General features: G+C 40.3%; 1 protein-coding gene across 1 annotated transcript in view; it reads left to right on the top strand.

Annotated features, from left to right (window-relative positions):
* Nucleotides 1-12,481, top strand: part of MEI4 (meiotic double-stranded break formation protein 4) — a 63,275-nt gene that overhangs the window by 25,009 nt on the left and 25,785 nt on the right. Inside the window, exon 4 of the mRNA XM_063124824.1 lies at nucleotides 4,276-4,407. Coding sequence (XP_062980894.1) covers nucleotides 4,276-4,407 — 132 coding nt within the window. The remainder of the gene's footprint in view (nucleotides 1-4,275; nucleotides 4,408-12,481) is intronic.

Here is a 12,481-nt window from a genome sequence, read left to right as displayed (position 1 = left end):
CTCAAGGCTTCAACAAGGATTATGGATGATACTGATGCTATAAAATGTTGTTGGCCACGCTCCTGAGAGGCCATTAGGCATGCCCAACGGCTTGTCCATTTGACCTTTTGGCTTGGTATATTTGAACCACAGATCCCCATGCTTAATTGAAAATGGCTTTTGAAACTCTATATTGTATTTTATATTATGGTTTTATACTGTTGTTTTATACTTTGAATGTTTTTAATTTTTGTGAACCGCCCAGAGAGCTCCAGCTATTGGGCGGTATAGAAATGTAATAAATAAATAAATAAAAGCCTCTTCTATGCAACACAAAGCATTTTTGTTTTGTTTGCGTGTGTTTTGTTTTCAAAACTCAAATTGCCTTCATGTGCGAATGGAATTAATCGCAAGATTCTCTGCATTGTGTCTGTTACCTCCTATTTGGAGTTACCCACAGTTGTTTGATAATGGGTCAGAGCATGAGGCAGGGATGGTTACACTTTATCCACCCAGGGAGCCCTGGCCCAGGCTGCAATCCCATTATGATGGGGTGGGGCAGAATTGAGACTGAACTGTAGGTCCTACTTGGTATTTTTGAAAACTTATTTCCCTGTATTGATATACCTATTCTCCAGATCTTCTAAGACTATTCTGAACAGGCCCTTCTTTAGAACAGAGAGAATGTTCTTGGATGCTTAGACACGGGCTTTTAGTTTTGAGAGACAGAAAGCTTCGTGCATCCTTACATGGCACGATGTGCAAGAACTACTGTGCCAAGGCAAAGGGGAGAGGTAACTGGTAGGAGGGACAAAGCACCATAATAACCAGGCCCAGTGGGAATTGGTGGTGCTGTTAGGTTTTTCATACCCAAAATATAAATGAGTAAATGTCTGGTTCACAAATATCGTTCAGATCTTTTTGAGACATTTTCTTGTGAAATGCTGCATCTGAAAAAAAAAAAAAAATCTTCAAGTCTGCTTTTGGAAAACAATATGAACTAGCCTCACTTATCTGGAAGAGAAGGCTAGCGATGGCTACTAGCCCTGATGGCTGTGTGCTTTCTCCAATATTCAACGCAGAAGCCTGTGTGCACCACTTTCTGGGGAACATGGGTGGGAGGGTGCTGTCGACAGCTGGTTGGCCATTGTGTGAATAGAGTGCTGGACTAGATGGACCCTTGGTCTGATCAAGCATGGCACTTTTTATGTTCTTATCTTATTAAATTAGATTTACAAAAATAACCAAAAAAAAATTGCAACTAATTTTCAGTGAAGTATGCATAGCTCTATGGATTATTTTTATTTTTTATTGCTTTCCCTGCTTCTTCCATGACTATTGTCAGCAAAAGTACAAGACTAATAGTAGTCTTATTGCCCATTAGTTGAAGACTAGCGATGTGAAGTAGAATGAAAGTGATAGTCACCTAATTCAGAGAGGTCAGTTGCACAGAATGAGATCTAGAATAAACCACAGCACTAGATAGCTGTGTTGATTGTCTGTTTTTAAACTCAAGGTGGTGTGAGTTGCCAGATAAAGATAGCCTCAGTAGCTTTAGGTAGACATGGCAAACGCGAAGTGCACTCAAATTGCAATGTTGTGTACCATGGAACAGTAAATCAGGCATGGACATAATTCCAGCCTATTAAGATGACATGTTCCAAAATCATGAGGCAGACCTTGAAATTAATGAGATCTCAATTCCATATTTATTATTTTTATATCTCCCATTTTAAGATGCATGTTGTGTTTTTCAGGCACGCATCTGTGTACAAGTGGGTAATAAAACCGGCTATTTAAAATAGTAGAATCCAAGAATCTTGTGTAATGGGACTTTGGTATTTTGGTCATTAGAAGATGCACTGAATGATTGCAAGGTGACTGTTTGTGGGTCCCCCAGAAACATTAACCCACCCCCTTCCTTAGCTTCCATAATTGCAGGAATCCACAAGTAAGTGCAGTAAGGTTTTAATTGTAAGTCTTTTCTTTGGGTTTCAGCACTGAGGACTAGAAGGTATACAGACTTACAATTCGGGGTAAGAAATTAAACCTTCCTTCTTGGATTTAAACCGTGAACATATTCATCTCTCGCCTTTAGATGTACTGGCAAGACATCACGGTTTTCCAGGAATGGATGCTGTCCATCTCTAGGGAACTCTTCTGGTGCCTCCAAGAGGAGCTAAGCCCAGAGTTTGATATGCCTGCCTGTGGCTACCAGCTAGGAATTTCCAGGTCTCCAGCATTGGAAGGCCTGGATGGTGCTTGCAGGTGAGACACTCCTTCAGTGCCTTCCTTGGCAGTAGTTACTTGTCTGCCTGCTTGGGAGCAGCTTACACCAGCCTGTCATTCCTTAGTCTTGGCAGGCTGTTACAGTAACACTGGCTGTGTTCGCACAAAATCACGGTGGAAGAAATAAGCCACAGTGACTTATTTTCCCCGCCACATGTGCCGGTCGGATCTGCATAATTACCCTCATTAGCACAACTTGTGCTGCCGTGCAAAACCAGCAAGGGTGGCTTGTTGTCATGGTTAACAAGCCACTTAGAACCCATGGGCTGTTTTAGGATACTGTGCTAGCTTCACCATGGCAACAAGCCTCCTTTGCCAGGTTCACATGCCCTGGCAAGCTGCACCAGCGAGGGTAATCATGCAAATTCCCCTGACACCTGTGGGGGGGGGGGAATAAGCCACCATGACTTTTCCCCCACAGTGGTCATGCGAACTGGGTCACTGAAATTTTGCAGATGATCTGGAAGATCTTGGATGGGTAAAGCTTCAGGACTGTGTCCCACTGAGAAAAGTTTTGTTACTTACCTAAAATTAAGGTGTATAGTTGTACCAGCACAGTAGAGTTTGGATTAAAGTGATCAGAAGAAGGTTGGATAATGTGTATTGAGATTTCCCCCTGTTCCTTGCACGCCTATGCTGGGAAATAGCCTAGATTGGGGCAGCATCTGAGCCTCGCTACATGTGCCAACACTGAGACTCTATTGTCAGAATTTGTAGCCTCCTGTGGTTATCCAGCGATGGACTGAGCCATGAAGCCAATTGAAAGACTATCCTAGCACAGGTTAATTGTAGCTCTGTATATAGTAGCACTTGGTCACCCAAAACTAGTTTTAAAGGTACTTTTACATCTTTCAAAAGGTGCTCCTTTTGCTTTGTTACATACAGAAACCCAATTACTCTCTTGAGTGGTAGGGTTTCATATGGCCCTTTTTCTGTTTAAAGCACTGTGTGTTCCCATATGGACCTGACCATTCTTTGAGGCAGGTGGGGGTGGTCCTTTTAAAAAAAAATCCCCAGAATTTCAATGTAATTTTTTAGCAGAGAAATGACTGTTTGTCTTCAACCCAAACTCTACTGATGTAGGATTTGTTTGGGTTTATTTTCACTTTTTATATTGATTATGCTAATGCATATTTATTTTATAAAATACCTTGTGCATTTTTTAAAAAGAAGTCAAAAGGCAGAGTATACATCCCTCAAATAAATGTACTAAATTGAAGGTAATTTAAACAACTGTGGTAGAAGACAGCCTCAAACACGCATCAAAGAGCAAATGAATTCCCTTAATTTGAATCCATGTCATAAGCTTTTATAGCCTAATGCAACCTTTCCTCTGATCTGAAGATGTGGGCATATCAGGGCTGGAGCTTTGCTGATTGGCAAAATCAATTCTGGAATGGTTCCAAACCCCAGTGCTTTCTGGTGGGTTCTGGGCTGAGCTGGTAAAGGAATACGAGGGAGTGCAATGCCTTCCGTCCCTGCCTTGGGAGAATGTGTGGGCAGGCAGCCGTAGCACAGCCTGATCGCTCTAGTTCTCTGTTATAAGATGCAAAATCAGGCAATGTCAAGCCTGTTTCCTGTTCTCTGACATTTCTATTACATATGAGCATAAACATTAAACTTAAAGTGACATTCACAGACAATTACATCGGTGCAGTTTAATTGGGCGGAAGCCGCTCCAAAATGGGTCCATTGGAATGAAGAGGTGCTGCTCCAGTAATTTGGGCTGCAATTCCAGAGGGTACTTTCTAGGGAGTAAATCCCATGGAATTAAATGTTCTTAGTTCTGAGTAAACATGCTTGGGATTGCTCTGTGACTGAAATGCACCACAGTATTATACAATTATATTGCATTTCAAGAAATGACTGTGTATTGGGCTTGCTTGTTCAACCTCTTTCTGTCTAACTTTTAAGTGAATGTTCCAAGTATAACAGCACATTTTAACTTACTTAAAACTATTCGGGGTTTTTAAAAATGGGGCAAAGCTTACTGATATTTCTATTCAGTTTCAGATGCAAGATTCTATATCTCATGCCCTTGTTTTGCTTGGACGATGTAGCACGCTAAGGAACTTCACAATATCCCTGCTTTTCAGAGAAGTTGGCCGATTTGCTGATGAGCTGCAGCACGCCCATGAGGTACTGCTGTGTTTCTGATTTTATTCTGTCATAAAGATTTAAGTGTTATAGATTTCACCTTGACATTGGAGAGCTATAATTTTTAAGCTTAAAAGTTACATGCTCACACACGCAGAAGAAGCCTTCCACGATGAGTTCCATTTGTAATTTCGGCACCGGATTTCAAAATACACTTGAAAATCATCTGCGAGGATGATTTCAGTAGGGATAGTGGCAAAGTTCACCTGCACCACACTTTGTTATGCACTTTGAGCAGGTTGGAAGTTGACTCTCCAAAGTAGGGTCAAGCTTTAAAGCCCCCAAACTCTCTTTTCTAGCTCAGTTCAACATTCAAACTGAAAGAGTTCTTTCCTGTCTCAGCCATCCACCCCCCTCCCTGCCAGCTTTGACCACCCAAAACACACTCTTCCCATTACCTTCTAAAAGCTGCTGGGCCTGGCAGCAAAGTGTGGGAGGGTATTTTTATCCCTCTTTGCTCCTTTTGCAGCAGCCTTTGGGAGAACTAGAACCTGCACGAGTTGCTGGATTTTATCCACCTCAAGTAGCCCCCCACCCTAGTGTTAGAGATAGGGAGTGGCAGCTGGAGGAAGCAGCTGGAGGAGCGTTCTGGACTTGCTTCACTTATACCACGTCCTTCACAGTGTAAACTATGGATCCTGCTCTAGATCAGGAGAGGGCAACACATGGGCCTAATCTACACCAAGAGGGATACTGCATGATGAAAGCAGTATATAAAAGGCAGGAGCCACATCAAGCAAGATATAGTGGAATGAAAGGGGTATATGGTATGTGTCAAGGGCCCCCAACAGTTGTCAGTGCACTTCGATACCACTGTAAAGCAGTAATGTGGCTCCTGCCTTTGATATACCACTTTCATAGTACAATAACCTGCTTGGTGTAGATTAAGGCATGGCCTGCAGGCTGGATACTGACCCCACTGCTGATTCTAAAATCAGTATGTGTGTGTATATATAGGGGGGAAATGGCCTCTGTAACAGCTTATGGAATATCAAAAGGGTCAACATTAGCTTCTTTGCCACCTAACTGACCATTTTAGTATTCCTTAGCCACTACAGAGAACCAAAGAGGTCAAAATTAGCTTGCAAGCAAGCTCATTTCTACCCTTTCAGTGCCACTATGGGTGACATTTTTAAATTATTTTTGCAGTGGCTCAGGGAGGGGGGAATGCAGCTTACCAGGCGGAGGGGGTGTTACATGGGATGAAAATTGCCCACCCCTGCTCTGGATAATAGGCAGAGGCATGGAGGTATTCAGAAAGTGAACTTGTGCAGAGTGGTTAAGCTTAAGGTTGATGGAGGGGTGTTCATTTAGATATCTGTACTTCAGTGGTGTGTAAAATTATAATGGGAATCTATCTCCCAGCTCCCTAAATGTAACCACATTGTATAAAGTACTTTTTGAGAATCAAACTGAAGAGAGAGGATTAAAAATGGATGTTTCAAATAGGAACATTTGAAAGAGAAACCAGTGGGGAAGCATTTCAATCTCATTGGGTATTCCATCTGTGACCTTAAAATCACTTGAATAGAACCATTTCTAAGAGCTATTGCAGCAGAAGAACCAACATTAGCAAATTTGATTGGGGGAGTCAGGACATGAATACGAGTATGGATAGTTCTCTCACTGCATAAGGAAATTGTTTCTCATTTGTTAGGTCATTGTTTAGACAAAATGTTTACACCATAATGCTTGCAGTGTGTACCTTAACCATTACTATTAATTCCCATCTCATTAACTCGGTTATTTTCTTGTACACTTTAATCAGGATGTACTGTATATTATATGCCTACAGCCTTCGCCACTAATGGAAGTAAACTCTTGATGATGACATGCAACAATTATCTAGTCTCTAATGTGCCTTGCCAGTTTTTGGTCTTTTCATATAATGTACTAAATTTATTGTAAGCATCAATGAGAAATATAAATGAAGTGGAATTATTGTGTACTGCAAAAAAAAAATGACTTAGATTCAGGGAACTAAGTGGTTAAGCGGCAGTGGTAAGACATTTGTTTTAAAAACTCATGGTTTGGGTTTTCACATGAAGCTAAGAGAGGAGTTTCTTGAATTATGAATCAGATGAGTCATAATCGTCTCTTGTTGGCAAGATCCTAGTTTGGCTGCAGATGACTTCCTACAAGTGGCAAGAAAATACAGTATACAAAATAATGTGGTGTGCCAGTCAGCAGAGGAGGAGGAGGATTTTTTTTTCAGTTTGTTGTTTATAAGTCGAAATAGTTTGTGGAATTCTAACAAAGAAAGAGATTGGAAACATTCCTATGCAGTTAAGAAGCAGGTACTTGCTGCTTTTTTGCTTTCTTGTATGGCAACATTGAGGATGACACATAATCATCATCAACAACAACCTCGGGTGTTTTCTCTTACAACATAAGAAGCAATGAAATGGATTTCATGAAGGGAATGGATCTTTTATTAACAAATTCTATGAAATTATTTATTGTTAATAACATAGCATTCTATTCTAAGGAAGATGCACATTAGTGTTTTGGGGGTTTGTTGTTCCGTTGAAACATGTCCCTTCCTTTGCAAGAGTCTCCTGCATGTCCCTTTTAAGCAACAATAGTTCAATGATCCCATTGACTGGCAATAGGAGGTGACAGGCATAGCTGTGCTGCTCCTTGAACCTCTTCAGTCCTCTTTGCATTCCAGAGGAGGAATGAAGAGCCTCAAACACATTGGGAATAATCAGTTATTGAAAGTGGCTGCTTTGAAAGAAAATACATGCTGGAGAACTGTGTTTAGTGGATTATCAGGTATGAGCCACCACCATCACTACTCCATACCAAAGAAAACCCCACCACTCCTATACTAGATAAGAGCTCCAGCAGGAAACAAAGACTACAACCTCAACCTCAGCCATGGAAGATGAGCCAACAGGACCACTTTCAAGCATCCTGAAAGAAAGCCACGATCAGGAACCAGAAAAGAAGTCAAAGCTTATTGACTAAGCACAAGAAGAACCAAATCCAAATGGGGAGCTTATTTGGGGCAGGTGGGCAAGATTCAGTGAATTAAGAATGGAACCAAACTGAAAAGAAGGGAGAGAAGTGCAAGGAATGGTGGTGTACTGAACAAGGCATCCTCAAGGTCATGGGTTTCAGGCCCCTAACAGTGGGGGGTGGGGTGGATCTGCGGAAGCCCCTTGTCACTCGCTACTCAGTTGGAACTGACAGAAGGTTTTTGTTCTGTTTGTTATTGGATTTCTGTTGCTCTTCCATCTCTTGTTTTATTTCACTGTGGGGAGCCTTTAATCTGATAGCCAAAGTTACTTATATCTGGAATATAAGTAACTCTTTCAGTTGACTTTCTGTGTTTTTGATGTGCAACGTTTGGGATGTTCCTTCTGCCATCAAAGTCTTGGGACCTGATTTGTAATCAAATCAAACCCTAATCAAATTTTCCTTCCAAAGCTGAACACCTGGTGAAGTGTTCAGAATGGTAATCTCCTTCCCCCTCCAAGGTACCTGTTTCCAAGGTACGCAAGCACAAACACGTGTTGGCCATGTGAACATCTCTATGTTGTCCTTTACAAGCTCCCTATACCAGTGTCTCAAAGCCATGTTGGTTGGAAGTTTAAAAAGAGGGGGGAGCTGCAAATTCAGTCTGCCAACACAACCCTGTTAGATCCATCCCTGGCAATGATAATAACACAGCTGATCAAATGCATCTGTTCAGACGACATAGCTATACTTACTTCTCAAACTCCTCTTTCAGTAGCAAAATCAGTTTTAGAGGCGTAATCTTTACTAACCAAAGTGTATTTTCCATATATCACTGTGGGGTTTTTTAACCATTATGTGGGGCTAAATAAATCATATTGCTTTGCATAGGGCAATATCCAACAATGACATTCCACTAATGCAAACTTTGTTATGGAACCTCTAGTGCAATGCCAGTAGCATTAGCTTGAGCAATAGGTTTTCAGGGAATCCATTCGCTCAAGCTAACATTGTTAGCATTGTAGAATGCCTTAGTTGGATACTATCCACAGCCTCTCTTAATAATTCAGCATGGTCAAGATATTGGAGTTTTATTTCCTTGCCGTGACCTAGAAATGCAATACAATCATGACTTACATTGTTTTCATTTTGGTGCTCTGGGGTCCATGCAGGTTTCCCACATCCATTCTCTAGCAGCTGCTGCAAGCAAAGTGTTGTCTTCTCTATTTACAGTGCAGTACGAAGTACAATCTCCTCTTATCAATGGCCTTCAGACAAAGCAAAGTCTTCCTGAACCAATAGGATGTTCCTTCCTGTTAATCATCAGGGTCCAACGAGTTGCTCTCCACCAGTGCTTCTGCTAGGCATAAGCCAAAGAACACAGCTGTGGAACCATCAGGGGGAGTCCCCGACATGCACATAAAGAAGGAAGTGTTATTTTTTAAATACATATAATTCATGATAGAAATTACACACAACAAACAACAACCATGCTAACAAAAAAGCAAAAATTAAAAACACAAAAACAAACACAGGCAAAATTCTTCTCACCACCTGTTGCAACAATAAGTAATAAATTACATCAGGAATCATTGCCATTGAGGCTACGTAATAGAAGTACCAGGTCTTAAAACTCCCCTTCTTTTCTGTCTACTGCTTCTTTGATAACAAATCCATCAATGTATCTTTCCAATACTTCAGATGCTGTCCTGGAGGGTTGTACATACAAAGAATTTTCTTTATTTATAAATGAAATAAAAGAAGAATCACATTTCTTCAAAATTGTCCATATCTCTTTCTCCTTTTGCATATTTTAATTTACTTGTCAGTTTTTCTAATAAAGGTGTTGTCCAAACTCTATTTAACCAGCTGCGCTTCATAAGTCCATTTTAATTTTTCCATTGTTGAGCAATTTTGTACCTAGCCTCATCAAGAAGAAATCAAGTCAAATGTTTATGTCTTAATTGATCGTTTTATCCAGAAAATATAGTGACTATTAACAGCTCCCACTGAAAATATATTGTTTGATTTGTCACGCATGACAAGAAAGAGACCATTTGTTCCCAAAAAGATTTCACTATTGGGCACTCTAGCCACATATGTTTAAGTAACCCTCTTTCACCACATGCCCTCCAGCAAGTTGTAGATATATTTTTATAGAAGCATGAAAGTTGGACAGGGCATAAATGCCAGCTATGTGTAACCTTCACCATATTTTCTTTTGTCAAGGCTGAGATGGACCTGTATAGAACTGAGGTCCAAATCTTTTTCCATTTCTCATTCAGAATTTCTCCATCTAAACTGATTCTCATGCAAGTTTAGAGCTACGTAGTATTTCAAATTTAACTTCTATTAACCAGTTATATATAACCAAGACTTGGCCTCTAGTAATGTTAGTAGTGCTGGCACAATAGTTTTTGCAAATGATCAATGGCCTTAATGATCCATTAATTTGATGTAGTTTTTTACCAAATGAAATAATTTGATATTTTTGGTACCATGAAACCTCTACATTCCCTAGTTTATTATCAAGTTGATATATTTTTAAGGACTTCCCATTAACAAACAAGTCTATTAACGTGTACATTTTTATTTATTTTCTGTCTTTCCATTCTGCAAGTTGGTGAAGTTTATCTGAGAAAGAAAGGTCCAGGTGTGAAAGAACTGGAATTAAGGGTAATGGCTGTAATAGTTTTACCAATTGGTTCCAAGTTTTCAAGGTGCATAACAGAAACAGTTTGTTGATTTTCTGTATTTCTCTGGCTCTCCACGATAAAAAGGGCAACATGTTATAATAGGACCAATGCCATTAATTTCCATATTTATCCATTATGCTGTATCATCTTTTCTAATAAATTGTATCGTATTAACTAGACATGAAGCAAAATACATGTCTGACCTTGGGACAGCCCGTTCTGTGAGGACCCTACAGCTGCTTGCTTCCCTTGAGAGCTGCCCACTTTTGGGAGCCTTTACCAGAAGTGGGCAGCTCTCAGGAGAAGCAGGTGGCTGCAGGGCGACCCATCCAGGGACTTGCATGTCCTGGATCACGCAGATGGGCGGGCAATTGCAGCAGCTGTGAGGCCACGAGTGTCTGCCATTGCTGGGCCCTGGTAAGTCCATCCCTTCTAGTCAGTCCATGCTAGGAGTTGTAGGTTGTTCCCCCCCTGCAGAATCCTAGGGCTGTGCACTAAATGGAGGATTCATCATAAAATGGCCATCTCGGCTTCAGAAATCGGAAGCCAAGGCTTGCACAGCCCTACTAGTAACTTTTGGTGATAATGATTACAAGGCTTCAGGATGGGATGGACTGCAACCCAAGCCAATGCATTTACATCTCCTAAATAACCAAATATAAGAGTCTATGCATGTAATTCCAGACTCTGATTAAACCTTCCCACTTTTTTCTTCTTATAATAATTAGCTTCGGCTTAGTGTTTTTATTCAGCTATCATTAAGAAATGACAGCTGTGACTCTTGTAAATATAACCTATTTCATACGTGCATTAGTCCAGGGGATCATTTTCTTGTTGCTTAATCGTGGTTGGTTATAGATAATTGAGGTGCACCTGTTTGTTTAAGTCCCTGCCTTGTTCACTGACATCTCTGCTTAATTATACTACATACCTGCTTCTTTGCAAAAACAAATTATTTCAGAGAAATGTGGTTCACTCTTTTCTTCATGCTCATTCACTTTAGAGCTGGATATGCTGCAAATACCATCATACAAAAAAAATGAAACAAAAAACAAATTAAAGTGCACTCCATTTATAATGTGCGGTCACTACAGGCAGCATCTTATAGTAGACAAACAGGTAATCATTTCGCATGGATAAGAGCAGCGAAAGCAGTGGCTTTTACTGGTTTCCTCTTACTCAGAGGTGTTTTACCAGTGCATTTGCCGTAAATGGAAGGAGTTCAGTTGCATTAGAAGAAAAGAACTTCAGCAACTCCTAACTCTGTAAGACAGAGCTTTTATAATCCAGTTCCTAAATGTATTATACATTTTTATTCTATAACATCATAGACAGGAATTAATGGAAGCCAAGAAAGATTCTTTACTTTCTATAAAAAAAAAAGAAGGGGGGGGTCTCTTTGCATTCTGTAAAAATAAAAATGCTGACATTAAGCTATGTTGATTTGATCTTAATCTTGCTTGAAACAAATGATTTATTATATCCCTTACCATTATGGCAATTGTCAAACGTGGTGGCACTGGACCTCCAGCACACACCTGATCACCCAAGAGAAAACAGACTGGAATGTTAAGAGCTGACCGTATTGATTTTGTAGTCAATAAAGTGGTAGCCATCAGTTCATCCAAACTCTTCTTATCACTGATAAACTGTATCTGGGTTGTATAATTTTAGAATGCTGGTGTGAGTCACAAGAAGGATTTTTTCCTCTCTTCTCCCCCCTCCCCCGCACACACACATACATACAAAATATCTCTGCACATAGAAAACTAGATGTCAAGGGAAAGGTTCTAACCAAGCATTCTCCCTGAACGTACTAATATTTTAAGTACAGGGATTTTTTTGTTTGTCTGGAAGAGCATCCCATCTTCAGTCTGAAGTTCTGCAGCAAAGTCACTGGATTGCCTGCTCTATGCAAACTAGGACCAAGCTACCAATTTTTGTTTGTCTTCTGAAGCCCACAGTCAACCGAAACATTTGATCAAAACTAGTCAGTACTATTATCCCCTGGACTAAAACTTTGTCGCAATTTCCCTGTTGCACCTTGTTTCTGAAATGATTTGAAAAGGCCCTTCACTTGGAATCACTGTTTGAAATCATCATTGCATACAAACTTTTTAAGAGAACAAGAGTCTTTTATGATTTTGAGACAACTGGAAACAGCAAGTAATTTTCAGGCTAGGATTGTTCCTTGTGGAAATTTCCTTCTGCCAGTCAACCTGAGGGATGATTACAACCCAGTTTCATGTGAAAACAGCCACAGTCGAAATTATTCATCTAAGAGTTGCAGAAAAATTGGCTAATCCCTCTACAATAATGCTATCCTAATATATACTGACAAGCAAGTAGCAAAGTGGGAATATATAACCAGTCAGCTGCTGAAGAGTGGTAGTTTTTCT

Source organism: Elgaria multicarinata, chromosome 4 (genome assembly GCF_023053635.1).
Source record: "Elgaria multicarinata webbii isolate HBS135686 ecotype San Diego chromosome 4, rElgMul1.1.pri, whole genome shotgun sequence".
Lineage (NCBI taxonomy): Eukaryota > Metazoa > Chordata > Lepidosauria > Squamata > Anguidae > Elgaria > Elgaria multicarinata.
The sequence above is the reverse complement of the archived record's forward strand: the minus strand, read 5'-3'. Positions and strand labels throughout refer to the sequence as shown.